Below are 12021 nucleotides of genomic sequence, written 5' to 3'. Positions count from 1 at the left end.
ATTAGCAGGTACTGCTCCTGCTCCAGCTGAACCAACTATTATGGAAGAAATTCCATCTCATATTATTGTTTCCGAGACCAGTTTGGAATCAGGAGGCAATTCATTGGCCTTTATGTACACACCTACGCATGGCAGCCCTTTTCACAATGCTATTGAGCAATTCAATGTTCATGATGTTGGAGATGGGTTAATGAGTGATGCTACGGCAAATCTCAACATGTCAAGAGGTGGGAGGCCAATAAAACCAAGTCAAAAATATCAAGATATGGATTGGATCAAGATACAAGGGAAAGGTAAGCGAGGTCGTCGAGGCCGTGGATACCACACTCCCTAGTGTTTCCTTCTTTCTTATCTTGCTTTATTAAGCTTATGTCCATAAGTTTCTATTTTCTAAGTTATTGCTTAGCTCAATATGAGATTGTTTCTCATCGTGCTTTCTAAAACTTTATGGTTTCAAAACCATACCTTGTATGTTTTATGTTTTTAATTTGAATGCCCTTTTTCAAAAAAAAAAAAGAGATAGAGATGAGAGAGAGGAGGATACTTCTGTGTCTGACGCGTGTTTCATAAGCGCTGGTTCTTCTTCTTCTTCCTAATTAAGCAAAGCTGCTTCATTTAAAATGTAATTTTTTTTTAAATCAAAATTAATTTAAGCAATCCAGTTAAGCAATCCCGATAATCATGCTCTAAATAATGTTGATAATTCTTTGGTGGGCCTTTTAAATTAATCATGTATTTGTTCTTTCAATTGTTTCCTCCAGTATTACCACTACATTGTTTGTATTCTTATATTTGTATAAGAATATATCGTTTTTCAAACATGTATTTGCGTATGTTCCTTGAACAAAAGCTAGTGTTTTCCATGTTTGTGTCTTTATGTCTTCCCTAGGTATATTGCGTAGCCCTTCGTAAGTATCGTCTAACATTTTACATTGCTTAAACGGCTAAACCAATTTAAAAACTGTTGTTATATATATATTTATATAAAATTATTAACAATAAAAATAGAAAAAAAATAATTTTTCATAAAATTATCGAATCTCATCAACTGTTTACAAAAAATCTAAATTTAAAACAGTAAAATATAAAAAGATTGTTATTGTAATGCACGCGTTTTTGAAATCTCTCCCAGGCCCATTTCCCCAGACAAGCGCACTCCTCAGATCTAGTTCGATCGCATCCGCTCTCCGCCTTAGCTCCTCCGTCCTGTAGCTCCGACAACCACCGCACCTACTTTCCGGCGTGAAGGTTTTTGGGTCAATCATTTTCCCCTTTTATGGTGGTTCTTTGTACGGTGTAAAAATGGAATCTGGAAAGAAACCCATGGCAGATCTGGGAGCTTTGTTCGACGAAAACTTCATAAACTAAACATACCAGCTTCTTTACCTCGACGCTGAGGACCGGAGGACAGTTTCCTCTCTCGTCAGTGTGAGCTTCCACATTCAGTCCCTACGGACCACCTTGTTGTTACCTCGCTGTGAGGATTCAACCCAGCTCATTAGACAGTGCAACCTTCATCAACATGTCGAACCGGTATTCAAGATCCGAAAAAGGAAAATGGGTGTCTGAGGCATCTAGAACCCCAACACGGAAACCCTCTTCGCAAGGTAGAAGAGCCCCAATTCTACTCCCGTCAAGTGACAACTCGGAACTCATCGAAGACAACAAGCTCACTCTCTTAGGTCGGGTCACCAAACCATCGATCCAAAAACCTCAGTGGGTCCTGGAATGGCTAATCCAATTCTGGAACCTCGAAACCGCTGTCACAGGAAGAACTCTAGGACCAGACTTGTTTCAAGTCAAATTCGAGACAGAGGATGCCTTATTATCTGTAATGCGGCGAGCACCTTTCCACTACAAAAGGTGGATGATCATCCTACAACGATGGGAGCCAATCGTCTCAAACTCCTTCCCCAGGCGTACTCCATTCTGGATTAATATTCACGGCCTGCCCCTCCACTTCTGGACCTTCCAGATACTAGAAACTATTGGAAAAGCGCTTGGTGTCCACATGGATGAGGACATTCCCCAAGGCAGAGTTCGTGTGGATATTGATTGTCTAAAAAACCTGGAGATGCAACTTCCGGTCCAACTTCAATCTGGTGAAGTCTTCAATGTGGACTTGGAGTACGAAAATCTGCAGAAACACTGTTTCTACTGCTACTCTCTCTTCCATGAGGAGGATGACTGCCCTAGTAAACCAGTCTCGACAAGAACATCTACCCACGAGTTGGGAATAAGCCAGCAGAATACACTGAGGAGTCTAGAGGATCACCGAAGACGTCAGGACTCCCGACGAGCTCCGACAAGCCAAATGAGGAACTCGGGTTCCCTTCCTAGAGATGATCACGCGGTATCTCAAAGATCAACTACCTCTCGACCAAGTTATCCGGAAAGAAGACCTTACCATGACTATGCGCGACACCAATCATCTTATGATCCAAGAGCTGTAGGGAGAGCCCAGGACAGGAGGCCTACATTTGAGAGAAGAGAGCTAAGAGACCATTCCTCCACCCACTCTTCGAGAGAATACCACCTTCATGGGGATCGTCCTCAATATTCTCAGTCCTCAAGGACCCCTCCCCCGAATCCAGCCAGGGAGCCTATGGAACTACCGGTTATTCCGGAACGTGGTGAGATTATCAGCCACTCCTCAGAGAGAAGATCAGCGCTGGAGAGAATTGAGCGCCCCCATCAAGAACCCCTGAGGTCTGGTGGCCTCTCAACCTCACTGATAGCACGGCTGCAAGATGTTGAGGTCAACTATGAGCAAGGAGACCTCCGTAATAAACTTAATGAAGGGAGTGCGGGTAGCAAACAGAACCAGTCACCGGCTAGGGATCACCCTGTGTCTGGTCAGAGAGTCCCTGCTACACTGCGAATTGGCTCTCCTGTAGGCACTAAAACCAAAACTAATCAAGCATCCTCAAGTAAAAAGAAAGCTACAAGCAAAGCATCGACAAAGAAAGGAACCACTGCTATTCCAGCAGCTCAAGGGAAGAGAGTAACCAGAGCAAAAGTGAATAGAAGCCCTCGCCAAAGTACGCGCCTTTCGAAACAGATGACAGCTCGCTCCACTAATCCGCCCCGCAAGAAACTATGTGTGGAAAGGAGTGGAAATGAAGACTTACCTGGTCCTCAGGCGCAAGACCCACCAGCACTGGTGCATGTCCCAGCAACAAGGAAGCGAAGGGCGGTTTTTCGGCCCCCGCAAAACCCGATTCCTTAGCTCTAGCCTGTTGGAACTGTCAAGGTTTGGGAGGTGACTTGACAGTTCCAAGAATCCGGGAAATAAAAAAGACCCTAAACCCGGATATTCTCTTCCTAATGGAGACCAAAAATCAAGATGAGTTTGTGCTTTCTGAGCTCCAGAGTCTCCGATATGATCACCACCTCACAGTCCCACCAATTGGCCTCAGCGGAGGCTTGGCACTCTTTTGGAAAGCAGACATTGACATCAGTATACTTGAAGCGACCCCACACTTCATTGACACCAAACTGAAGGTAAAAAATACTGAGTTTCATGTCACTTTTATATATGGGATGCCTCAACAAGAAAATAGAGCTGCGTTTTGGGAATCCATTTCCCAGCTTGGGCGAGACAGAGATACTGCCTGGCTTCTTTCAGGGGACTTTAATGACATCCTAGACAATGTGGAGAAGGTCGGGGGACCAGAGAGATGTGAGGGGTCCTTTATCCCCTTTCGAAGCTTTGTGTCGGAAAATGGCCTGTGGGATGTGAAGCATGTAGGCAACCCCCTTTCGTGGAGGGGGCAACGATGTACACACTTCATCCGAGCCAGGTTGGACCGTGCGTTAGCAAACTGCGCTTGGTTTGATATGTTCCCTGCTGGCCGCAGTGATTACCTCCGTTTTGAGGGCTCTGACCATAGACCTCTGGTGACCTACTTGGATTCATCCAAGCCTAAGAAGAGGCGCTTGTTCAGGTACGACCGAAGCATCAAGGATATGCCAGAGGCACGCAAAGTGATAGAAGAAGCCTGGCAGAAAGATGTTCTTGAGCAGGTGGAAAATAAGATTAAGCGTTGTCGTGAGGAACTAATCAAATGGTTTAAAACCAAGAAGGAGAATAGTGCAAAAGCTATTATTGATCTCCAGTCCAGATTGGAGGAGCATCTTTCCTGTGGAAACCCATCCCCGGAAATCATCAGGGAGCTCTCCCTAGCCCTCAGCAAAGCATACAAGGAGGAGGAATTGTATTGGCGTCAAAGAAGTAGGGTGCAATGGCTACAAGGAGGAGACAGGAACAGCGCCTACTTCCATGCTGTAACAAAAGGAAGGAGATCCTATAATCGCCTAACCACCATTGAAGATGAAGCTGGCATACCTTTTCATGAGGAGACTGAGATCGGTAAAGTCTTTGAAGACTACTATACCAAACTCTTTACATCTAATGGAGCTGGGGGTCTGGAGGCTGTTGAAGAAGCAATCTCAAGGCGTATTTCCCCGGAGACCAATCAAATTCTCACGGCGATCCCAACGGATACGGAGATTCTCTGCGCAGTGAAGCAAATCAACACTGATAAGGCGCCAGGGCCAGATGGTTTCTCCGCAGGGTTCTATCATTCCTTTTGGGAAGTGATAGGGGAGGACATCTGTAGGGAGGTGCGGGACTTTTTCCTAACTGGAAAAATGGATCCAAAAGTCAATGAAACGCATATTTGTCTACTCCCTAAGGTCCCTGGTGCAAAGAGCCCCTCAGAGTTCCGTCCCATAGCGCTCTGCAATGTGCGCTACAAGATCATAGCAAAGATACTAACCCTTCGTCTCCAGAAGTTCCTTGATCACATCGTGTCCAAGCAGCAATCAGCTTTTGTCCCGGGGCGTGCTATTACGGACAACATCCTTATCACTCATGAGAACCTGCACTATCTAAAGGTTTCTGAAGCCTCAAAGAGATGCTCCATGGTGATCAAAACCGACATGAGCAAAGCGTACGACAGAATTGAGTGGGCTTTCCTAGCCAAAGTCCTCAACCAGCTAGGCTTTGACGCGGTGTGGGTGAATTGGGTGATGGAATGTGTCTCCACGGTTTCGTATGCATACCTCATCAATGGTGCGCCGTTTGGTAAAGTGCTACCGAACAGAGGGCTACGGCAAGGGGATCCGCTGTCCCCGTACCTGTTCATTCTGTGTGCTGAGGTACTCACGGGACTGTGCCTGAAGGAACAACAAAATGGGCGACTGAAGGGACTACAGGTGGCTCGAAGAAGCCCTTTCATCAACCATTTATTGTTTGCTGATGATACAGTCTTTTTCAGTAGTACCAATGTGAAGAGCTGTACCTCTCTAATGAGGATTTTAAAGAGATACGAGAACTGCTCAGGGCAGTGCATAAACCTGAACAAGTCAACAATATCCTTCTCTTCGAAAACGCCAGAGTCGATCATGCGTAGAGTTAAAACCTTTATTGGCATAGAGAAGGGAGGTGGTATGGGCAAATACCTAGGGTTACCTGAAAATTTTGGACGCAAGAAGGGGGATGTCTTTACAGGACTGGTGGACAAGATACGCCAACGCTCCCAAGCATGGCCGACGAAGTTCTTATCGGGTGCGGGAAAGCATGTGATGCTGCAAACAGTCCTATCAACTCTCCCCAACTTCTCTATGCAAAGCTTCAAAATTCCTAAGTCAGTCTGTAAGCGCATCCAATCAATCTTGACAAGATTTTGGTGGGATAGCGCACCTGATAAAAGGAAGATGGCGTGGGTTTCTTGGGATCGAATGGCAACGCCAAAATGTATGGGGGGCCTCGGCTTCAAGAATATTGAATCGTTCAATGATGCCCTCCTAGCTAAATTGGGCTGGCGCATTATGAACAACCCCGAAGCCTTACTTTCCCAAGTGCTGAAAGGAAAGTATTTCTCAGAATGCTCCTTTATGGAGAGCACCCCCAAACAGGCGGCGTCACATGGTTGGACAGGGATAATGGCAGGGAAAGATGTTCTTGAGAAGGGGTTGGGCTACTTGGTTGGAGATGGAGCCAGTATCAACGTATGGTCCAGCCCTTGGCTCTCCACTTCAAAACCGCTGACACCCATTGGACCTCCAACAAGGACAAACCAGCACCTTAAAGTACAAGACTTGCTGTTACCGGACTCGAACGAATGGAACTTACCTTTGGTGCGGCTCCATTTACCTCATTATGAGGAAGTTATCAGGCAGCTAATCCCCAGTACCAACAAACCTCCTGATAAATTGGTGTGGTTAGGAGAGAGCAAAGGTAACTACACCACCAAGTCTGGCTATAGGATGACCAATCTAATAGAACATCAACCGAACCCGCCTGGTTTTGATTGGATCAAACATGTCTGGAAACTAGACGCTCCAGGGAAGATCCAACATTTCATTTGGAGAGCTCTGAACAGTGCCCTACCTGTCGCGGAGCTTCTGATCAGACGTGGAGTGGAAGTTGCTCCTGCGTGTAAGGTTTGTGGGATGCTGGAAACTGTTGAACATGTTCTCATGCACTGTCCTTTTGCTCAACGAACATGGGAGCTCGCTCCAATTTTTCTCCCTGGCTCCCAAGATCAGGCCTTCCTTTTGGGCTCACTACAACAGCTATTGTCCCTTATCCCCAAGGTCCTAAATCTCCCGCCGTCAGGTCTGTGTGGTTCCCCCCTGTCCCCTTGGATCATTTGGAACCTTTGGACAGCAAGGAACAAGAGACTGTTTGAGGATAAGCTGTACACAGCGGAAGAGACTCTCTCCAAGGCAGTTCGAGATGCTAAAGAATGGGAAGCTGCTAAGATAAAACCAGAAACATTTGAACTCCCTGTGCGCAGCAATACAGAGAGGATTGTGACTGAGGTTCCGACATGTTCGGTGGATGGGGCTTGGAATGTTGAGACTAAATGTGCTGGATTTGGTTGGTTTATACAGGATAAGAAGACCCATGTGGAGATCCAAGGCGCGGAGTCGCGCAGCTTTGTCGGATCAGCTCTAATAGCGGAGGCTCTAGCCATTCGGAAGGCGATGCAGGAAGCATCAAAGGAGGGGTTTTCAAGGCTCCAGATTCTATCGGACTCAAGCGTCCTCATCTCTGCCCTACGATCAGGGTCGGTGTTGAACGAGATAGCGGGACTTCTATGCGATATTAGTCACCTCATTCCTCTCTTCACATCTTTATCTTTTGTTTTAATTCCGCGCTCTGCAAACCTTGTAGCGGATAATCTTGCAAAAAATGCTCTCGCTTCTCTTATGTTGCAAAACAATATGTAAGCTTTTATTAGTTGAATGAAAAGCTGTTGACCAAAAAAAAAAAAAACAGTAAAATATAGTTTTTTTGTATTCTTTTTCTTGCATGATCATTCGAGTGCAATTAAATATTTGAACCATCAATTGATAACAAATCCAGTCCATCTAATCTTTCTTATGATATGTTAAAAACACAAATAACTTTTAGTAGTTTCAACTTATAAAAAAAAAAACAATTTTCAGCTGCGGTAGTCGATACCAAAATAATCATACGCGATAAACAGTTTTTGTATATATGTTTACTAATAATCTTCTGATTTTCTAAAAATTATGTAGTTCAACAACATCGTTTCCTCTCGCTTTGATGGCTTATTCTGAGGGTGGCCCTGCTTGTCGTAAAGAAAAAGCCATGTCCTGAAGCAAGTTGAGCAATTTTTTGGAGGTTTTGATGGTGATCCCACGGATGAACCAAGAAAGCGGAGGTAGACTAAATGGAGGATATGGTTGGAAGTAATGGTTTATTGTTAATTTTGACCCAATCCTTCCTTGGCCACCGCTACATTTTTTATATTCTTCTGGACTCTTTGGTAGCCTCTTTTTGCACAACCGTTCTTGATCTACATATATAGGCTCCACTTTATAGTTGCCGTGGAACTCTTTCATGAACAATACTTTCTCTTTCTTATATTTTGTCTGTCCAATAAGCTGAATTAGTTAGGTTTCATCAATACAAACACAAAGGTGTTGTTGATTCTTGTGAGAGAAAGCTTGTTACCGTAAGATCTTTTCTGTTTTCTTCCATAGTAAGGTGTATCGGGATAGATATAGTCGTCAGCGAAAGGAAGTCATAAGCCACAGCTTTCTCTACCATGACGATCCGCCTCGGACCATTCTCCTTCAAAACCTTTCTTGATGTGTTTTTCTTGATAACAAAAAGATAAACATATCAAGTATTGACTATATTTAATACCACATTCGAATCATATAATGATCAGCAAAGACAACCATTAGGTGGCGCCACTTCTTCCTATCGAAAAACGGATTGCTTTCAGTCAACACGTAGTAGACAATATTAGGAGTCGTTCCCACGGTCAATTCTATGTTCATATGGTAAAGACCCTTCTTATTTGTCACCTTCAAAGATCAAAAATATAAGAAAACTTAAGGATCTTGTTATTGATTTTACCAAGGCAATTTTTTTTTGGGTATTGTATTGTGTTAGAGTGATTTTTTTCTTACCTTGATCTTGGGAGGTGGATTATGCCATGGATGCTTCTTCTCTGCTTCATGCCAAAGTCCTTCTTGTCTCGTGTCCTCTTTTTCATCATAATATACCACCTCCTCCTTCTTCTTAGCAGGAGCATTATTAGTGTCTTTCTCTGACGCCGACTTAGATTCGCCATTTTCAGATCTCTTGGACTCGGCCTACATGAACAAACAATAAAAATGTGTTTTATATTTATTTGGCTTCATCGATCAGCTCCTATGGTTGGTGATATAAGGCTGACCTTAAGAGGCTGTTGACTGTTCTGATTGATCCAGCTACCAAATCCAGGGAATACACCCATTTTCTGTTCGAAAGTTTAGCCTAGCAGAACTGATTAGAGCAAAAGTAAATGACGATCTACAGCTTGTGTATATTATATGGTTTGTGGAATAGTATATTCTGCATCTTGAGAGAATAGTGTACGTTAAGTTTTATGCATGGCAGCTCAACTCTCATGAATTACATGACGTACAAGCGAGACCTTTCTGAGGAAAGAGGAGACCCATCAAAAAGCATGTTCCTTTTTAAGTACAGTCCTTGAATCAACAATACGTAATTTATTAGGGTTACTTTCTCAAGAGGCTTTACATACGGATGATAGCAGATTCACTAGATTTCATGTGATGACCATAGATGAAAGTTGAACCACCGGGACCAGAGTAACCTTTACTAGGATCTTGTGCTTATAATAACCCATCCACATTTTCAAGCATAAGTTATCATAGCAGAGCATAGAGATGAACAGAGAGATTAAAGCAGAGATTTTCTAAACCTGACTTGACAGAGAAGTTAGGGTGTGGCAATTACTGTGAGTGAGCGTACGCACGTCTCCTGTGCCCTCCCTCCTTTGATATTATTTATTGTGAATGTCACTCCTTCCCTGATTCCCGGTTACCGCACAATCTGACCCGAGTTTCAAATGATATTTTTTAGATTCTTCGATCCGACCCAGGTGAAATTTTTTATTCTTGCATTTTATTTAAATGAAAGGTTTTTTCATTTAAAACCCAAAAAATATATGATCCACATTTCTTTTTATATAAACCTAAAATTTTACAAATCGCCAAAGCTTACAAAATTTTAGTTCTTCCTTCCTTGATTCCTGGGTTTGACACCGGAGATTTCAAATGTTATTTTTTGGATGCTTCGATCCAACCCAACCCGACCCGGTAACGTCGAACTAAAGTAAATGGAACAAAAAGAATAGTAATAAGAACTGTGCAACTCTCCTAATGTTCATTGACAAAGGCGTCCGTAACCGTATTTCGATCATTAAATATGGTTGAAGTAGAAGATTTGCGGGAATAGACACGAGTAGAGAAATAGAATCACACAAGTTGAGAAACAAAGTCACACGGGAACAGAGTCACACAATTTGAGAAATGAGATCACACAAGTGTGTACCATGAGCTCGATTCCTCTCAGAACTAATTTAATTTTGAATCCAAGTGATTAATATGGTTGGCTGTAACAGATGATCGGTCCCTCTTTGACTTTAGTCGGAAAGTACTTCAAACTTAGATCATATGGTGTGATAGATATATAGTATAAAGTACGTTTTTCTGAAAGCTGACCGGATCAGTCGATAGAGCATTATAAAAAAAAAGTTGTAGAAAATTCTCTTTTTAATGATAATTTAACATTTTTCAGAAAATATCTTTAGCGTCCCTTTTAAAATTTTGGAATATTAATGGACCAGACACATTTTAAAAGTCGATTAATAATTAAGCCCGTAATTTTCATTCATGTGTTTAAGAATAGTTTATTTGTGGATGTTCACTGAACAAAACTAGTGTTTTTTTTTTGAAAAAAAAACTAGTGTTTTCCATGTTTGTTTCTTTCATGTCTTCACGTAGGTTTATTCCGTAGTTCGTTAGTGTCGATCTATCGGTTTACATTACCTAAGGGAATTTACAAACTATACCTTTTTATATATTTTTTTCTAGAATTATTAAACATATAATTTTTTTCAAATAATCCAATCTCATCAACGGTTATAAAGGACATTAAATTTAAAACAATAAAATATATATTTTCTTGTATTTTGTTCTTCCACAATTATTCAATAAACTTATGTAATCAAATTTGAACTATTGTTGTATCAACTGATAACAAATCCAACACACTTATTAATCTTTCTGGCGACATGTTAGATTGTAAATAATTTTAAGTAATCTCAGTTAAAAAAAAAAATCAGCTGCTGTTACCTATCCCCCTATACATTAAAAGAGAAGTCACTTTAGTGATTTTTGATGACGTGTCGTTCATAGGTAAACTTTCAAAAAAATTGTTATAATTTGATTGGTCGATAGTTTTTAATTTTTATTTATTTAAATTAAATCTAAAAATTTAAGGTAAGTCTAAAAACATTTAACACCACTTGCCATATAATCTAAAGAATATTACAAATATCAATGTATGGCAACTAAATCTCGAAAGTATAGAAAGATTAATAATGTTATATTTTATTACTTTTAATATCTATAAACTATAAAATATAATGAACAAATTTTTATATAAGATAATTATAATAGTTTTATATTCTACTTGATGAATTGTATTCGAATATAATTATATAATAACTATTTTAAATATTACAAAAATCCAAACATGTTTATTAATATGATTTTTAAATTATTTATCGTTGTTTAAGAATAAATTTATCAGAATTTTAAAATTATTTATATAATGTTATAAATTATTTATAAAAATATAGATCCTACTATATATTGATTGAGAAGTCACATAAGTGATTTTTTATTACGTGTTGATCATAAATGAACTCTTCAAATTGTTATAATTTGATTGACCGATGGTTTTTAATTTTATTTATTATAATTATATCTAAAAGGAAAGGATAATTCAATTACCACTTTCCAAATAATCTACATAATATTAGAAATAATTATTTATGGTAACTAATTGTTGAAACTATGAAAGAGTAATAATACGATCAATTTTTTTATATATTTATAAATTACATAAAATAATACACAAAAGTGTTTATTTGAATATAAAGATTTTATATAATGATTGATATAATGATATAATTGATATAATGATTTTATATTCATATAGAAAGAATTATATTTGTATATAAAGTATCATAATAACTATTAATGTCTAATAATTCAATGCATGCTTTATAAATCATTTATAAAATTATAAATACATTTATAAAATTATAAATATATTTATAAAAATCAGGCGTTTTAAATTATTATAAGATGTTCTAAGTCATTTATAGAAGCTTATACATATTAATAAAATGTATTTTGAAAATTTATCATCCTATTACAATATTTTGAATTTTTTTCATTTTAATGGTAAAATTCCTCAACTATGTTTACTTAGTGTAGAAACCCCTAAACTAAATATTTACTGGTAGTAATAGTAATTATGACCTATCAGAGTTTAATTCATTAAATAAAGTTAGTTTATGGGGTTTTTCGTTAAATACTTAGTTTGAGGGTTTTTACCCAAAACAAACATAGTTGGGGGGTTTTAACGTTAAAATTCCTTATTTTTTTCTTATT

At 39.8% G+C, this 12021-nt stretch overlaps 2 protein-coding genes across 2 annotated transcripts; one reads left to right on the top strand and one right to left on the bottom strand.

The window, feature by feature from the left end:
* The first annotated feature begins 1522 nt into the window (after positions 1–1522).
* LOC117127533 lies at positions 1523–3229 on the top strand. Its single transcript, XM_033278112.1, has one exon. It carries the CDS (start codon positions 1523–1525, stop codon positions 3227–3229), a length of 1707 nt encoding a protein of 568 aa, XP_033134003.1.
* A 4133-nt stretch (positions 3230–7362) lies between these two features.
* Positions 7363–11124, bottom strand: LOC103835656. Its single transcript, XM_009111845.3, has 5 exons — positions 8727–11124; positions 8458–8643; positions 8224–8352; positions 7994–8140; positions 7363–7911 (listed from the first exon to the last, which is right to left on the bottom strand). Exons 1-5 carry the CDS (start codon positions 8784–8786, stop codon positions 7588–7590), a joined length of 846 nt encoding a protein of 281 aa, XP_009110093.1. The 5' UTR covers positions 8787–11124; the 3' UTR covers positions 7363–7587.
* Positions 11125–12021: the final 897 nt, after the last annotated feature.

This window comes from Brassica rapa, chromosome A08, assembly GCF_000309985.2.
Source record: "Brassica rapa cultivar Chiifu-401-42 chromosome A08, CAAS_Brap_v3.01, whole genome shotgun sequence".
Classification (NCBI taxonomy): Eukaryota; Viridiplantae; Streptophyta; class Magnoliopsida; order Brassicales; family Brassicaceae; genus Brassica; species Brassica rapa.
The sequence above is the reverse complement of the archived record's forward strand: the minus strand, read 5'-3'. Positions and strand labels throughout refer to the sequence as shown.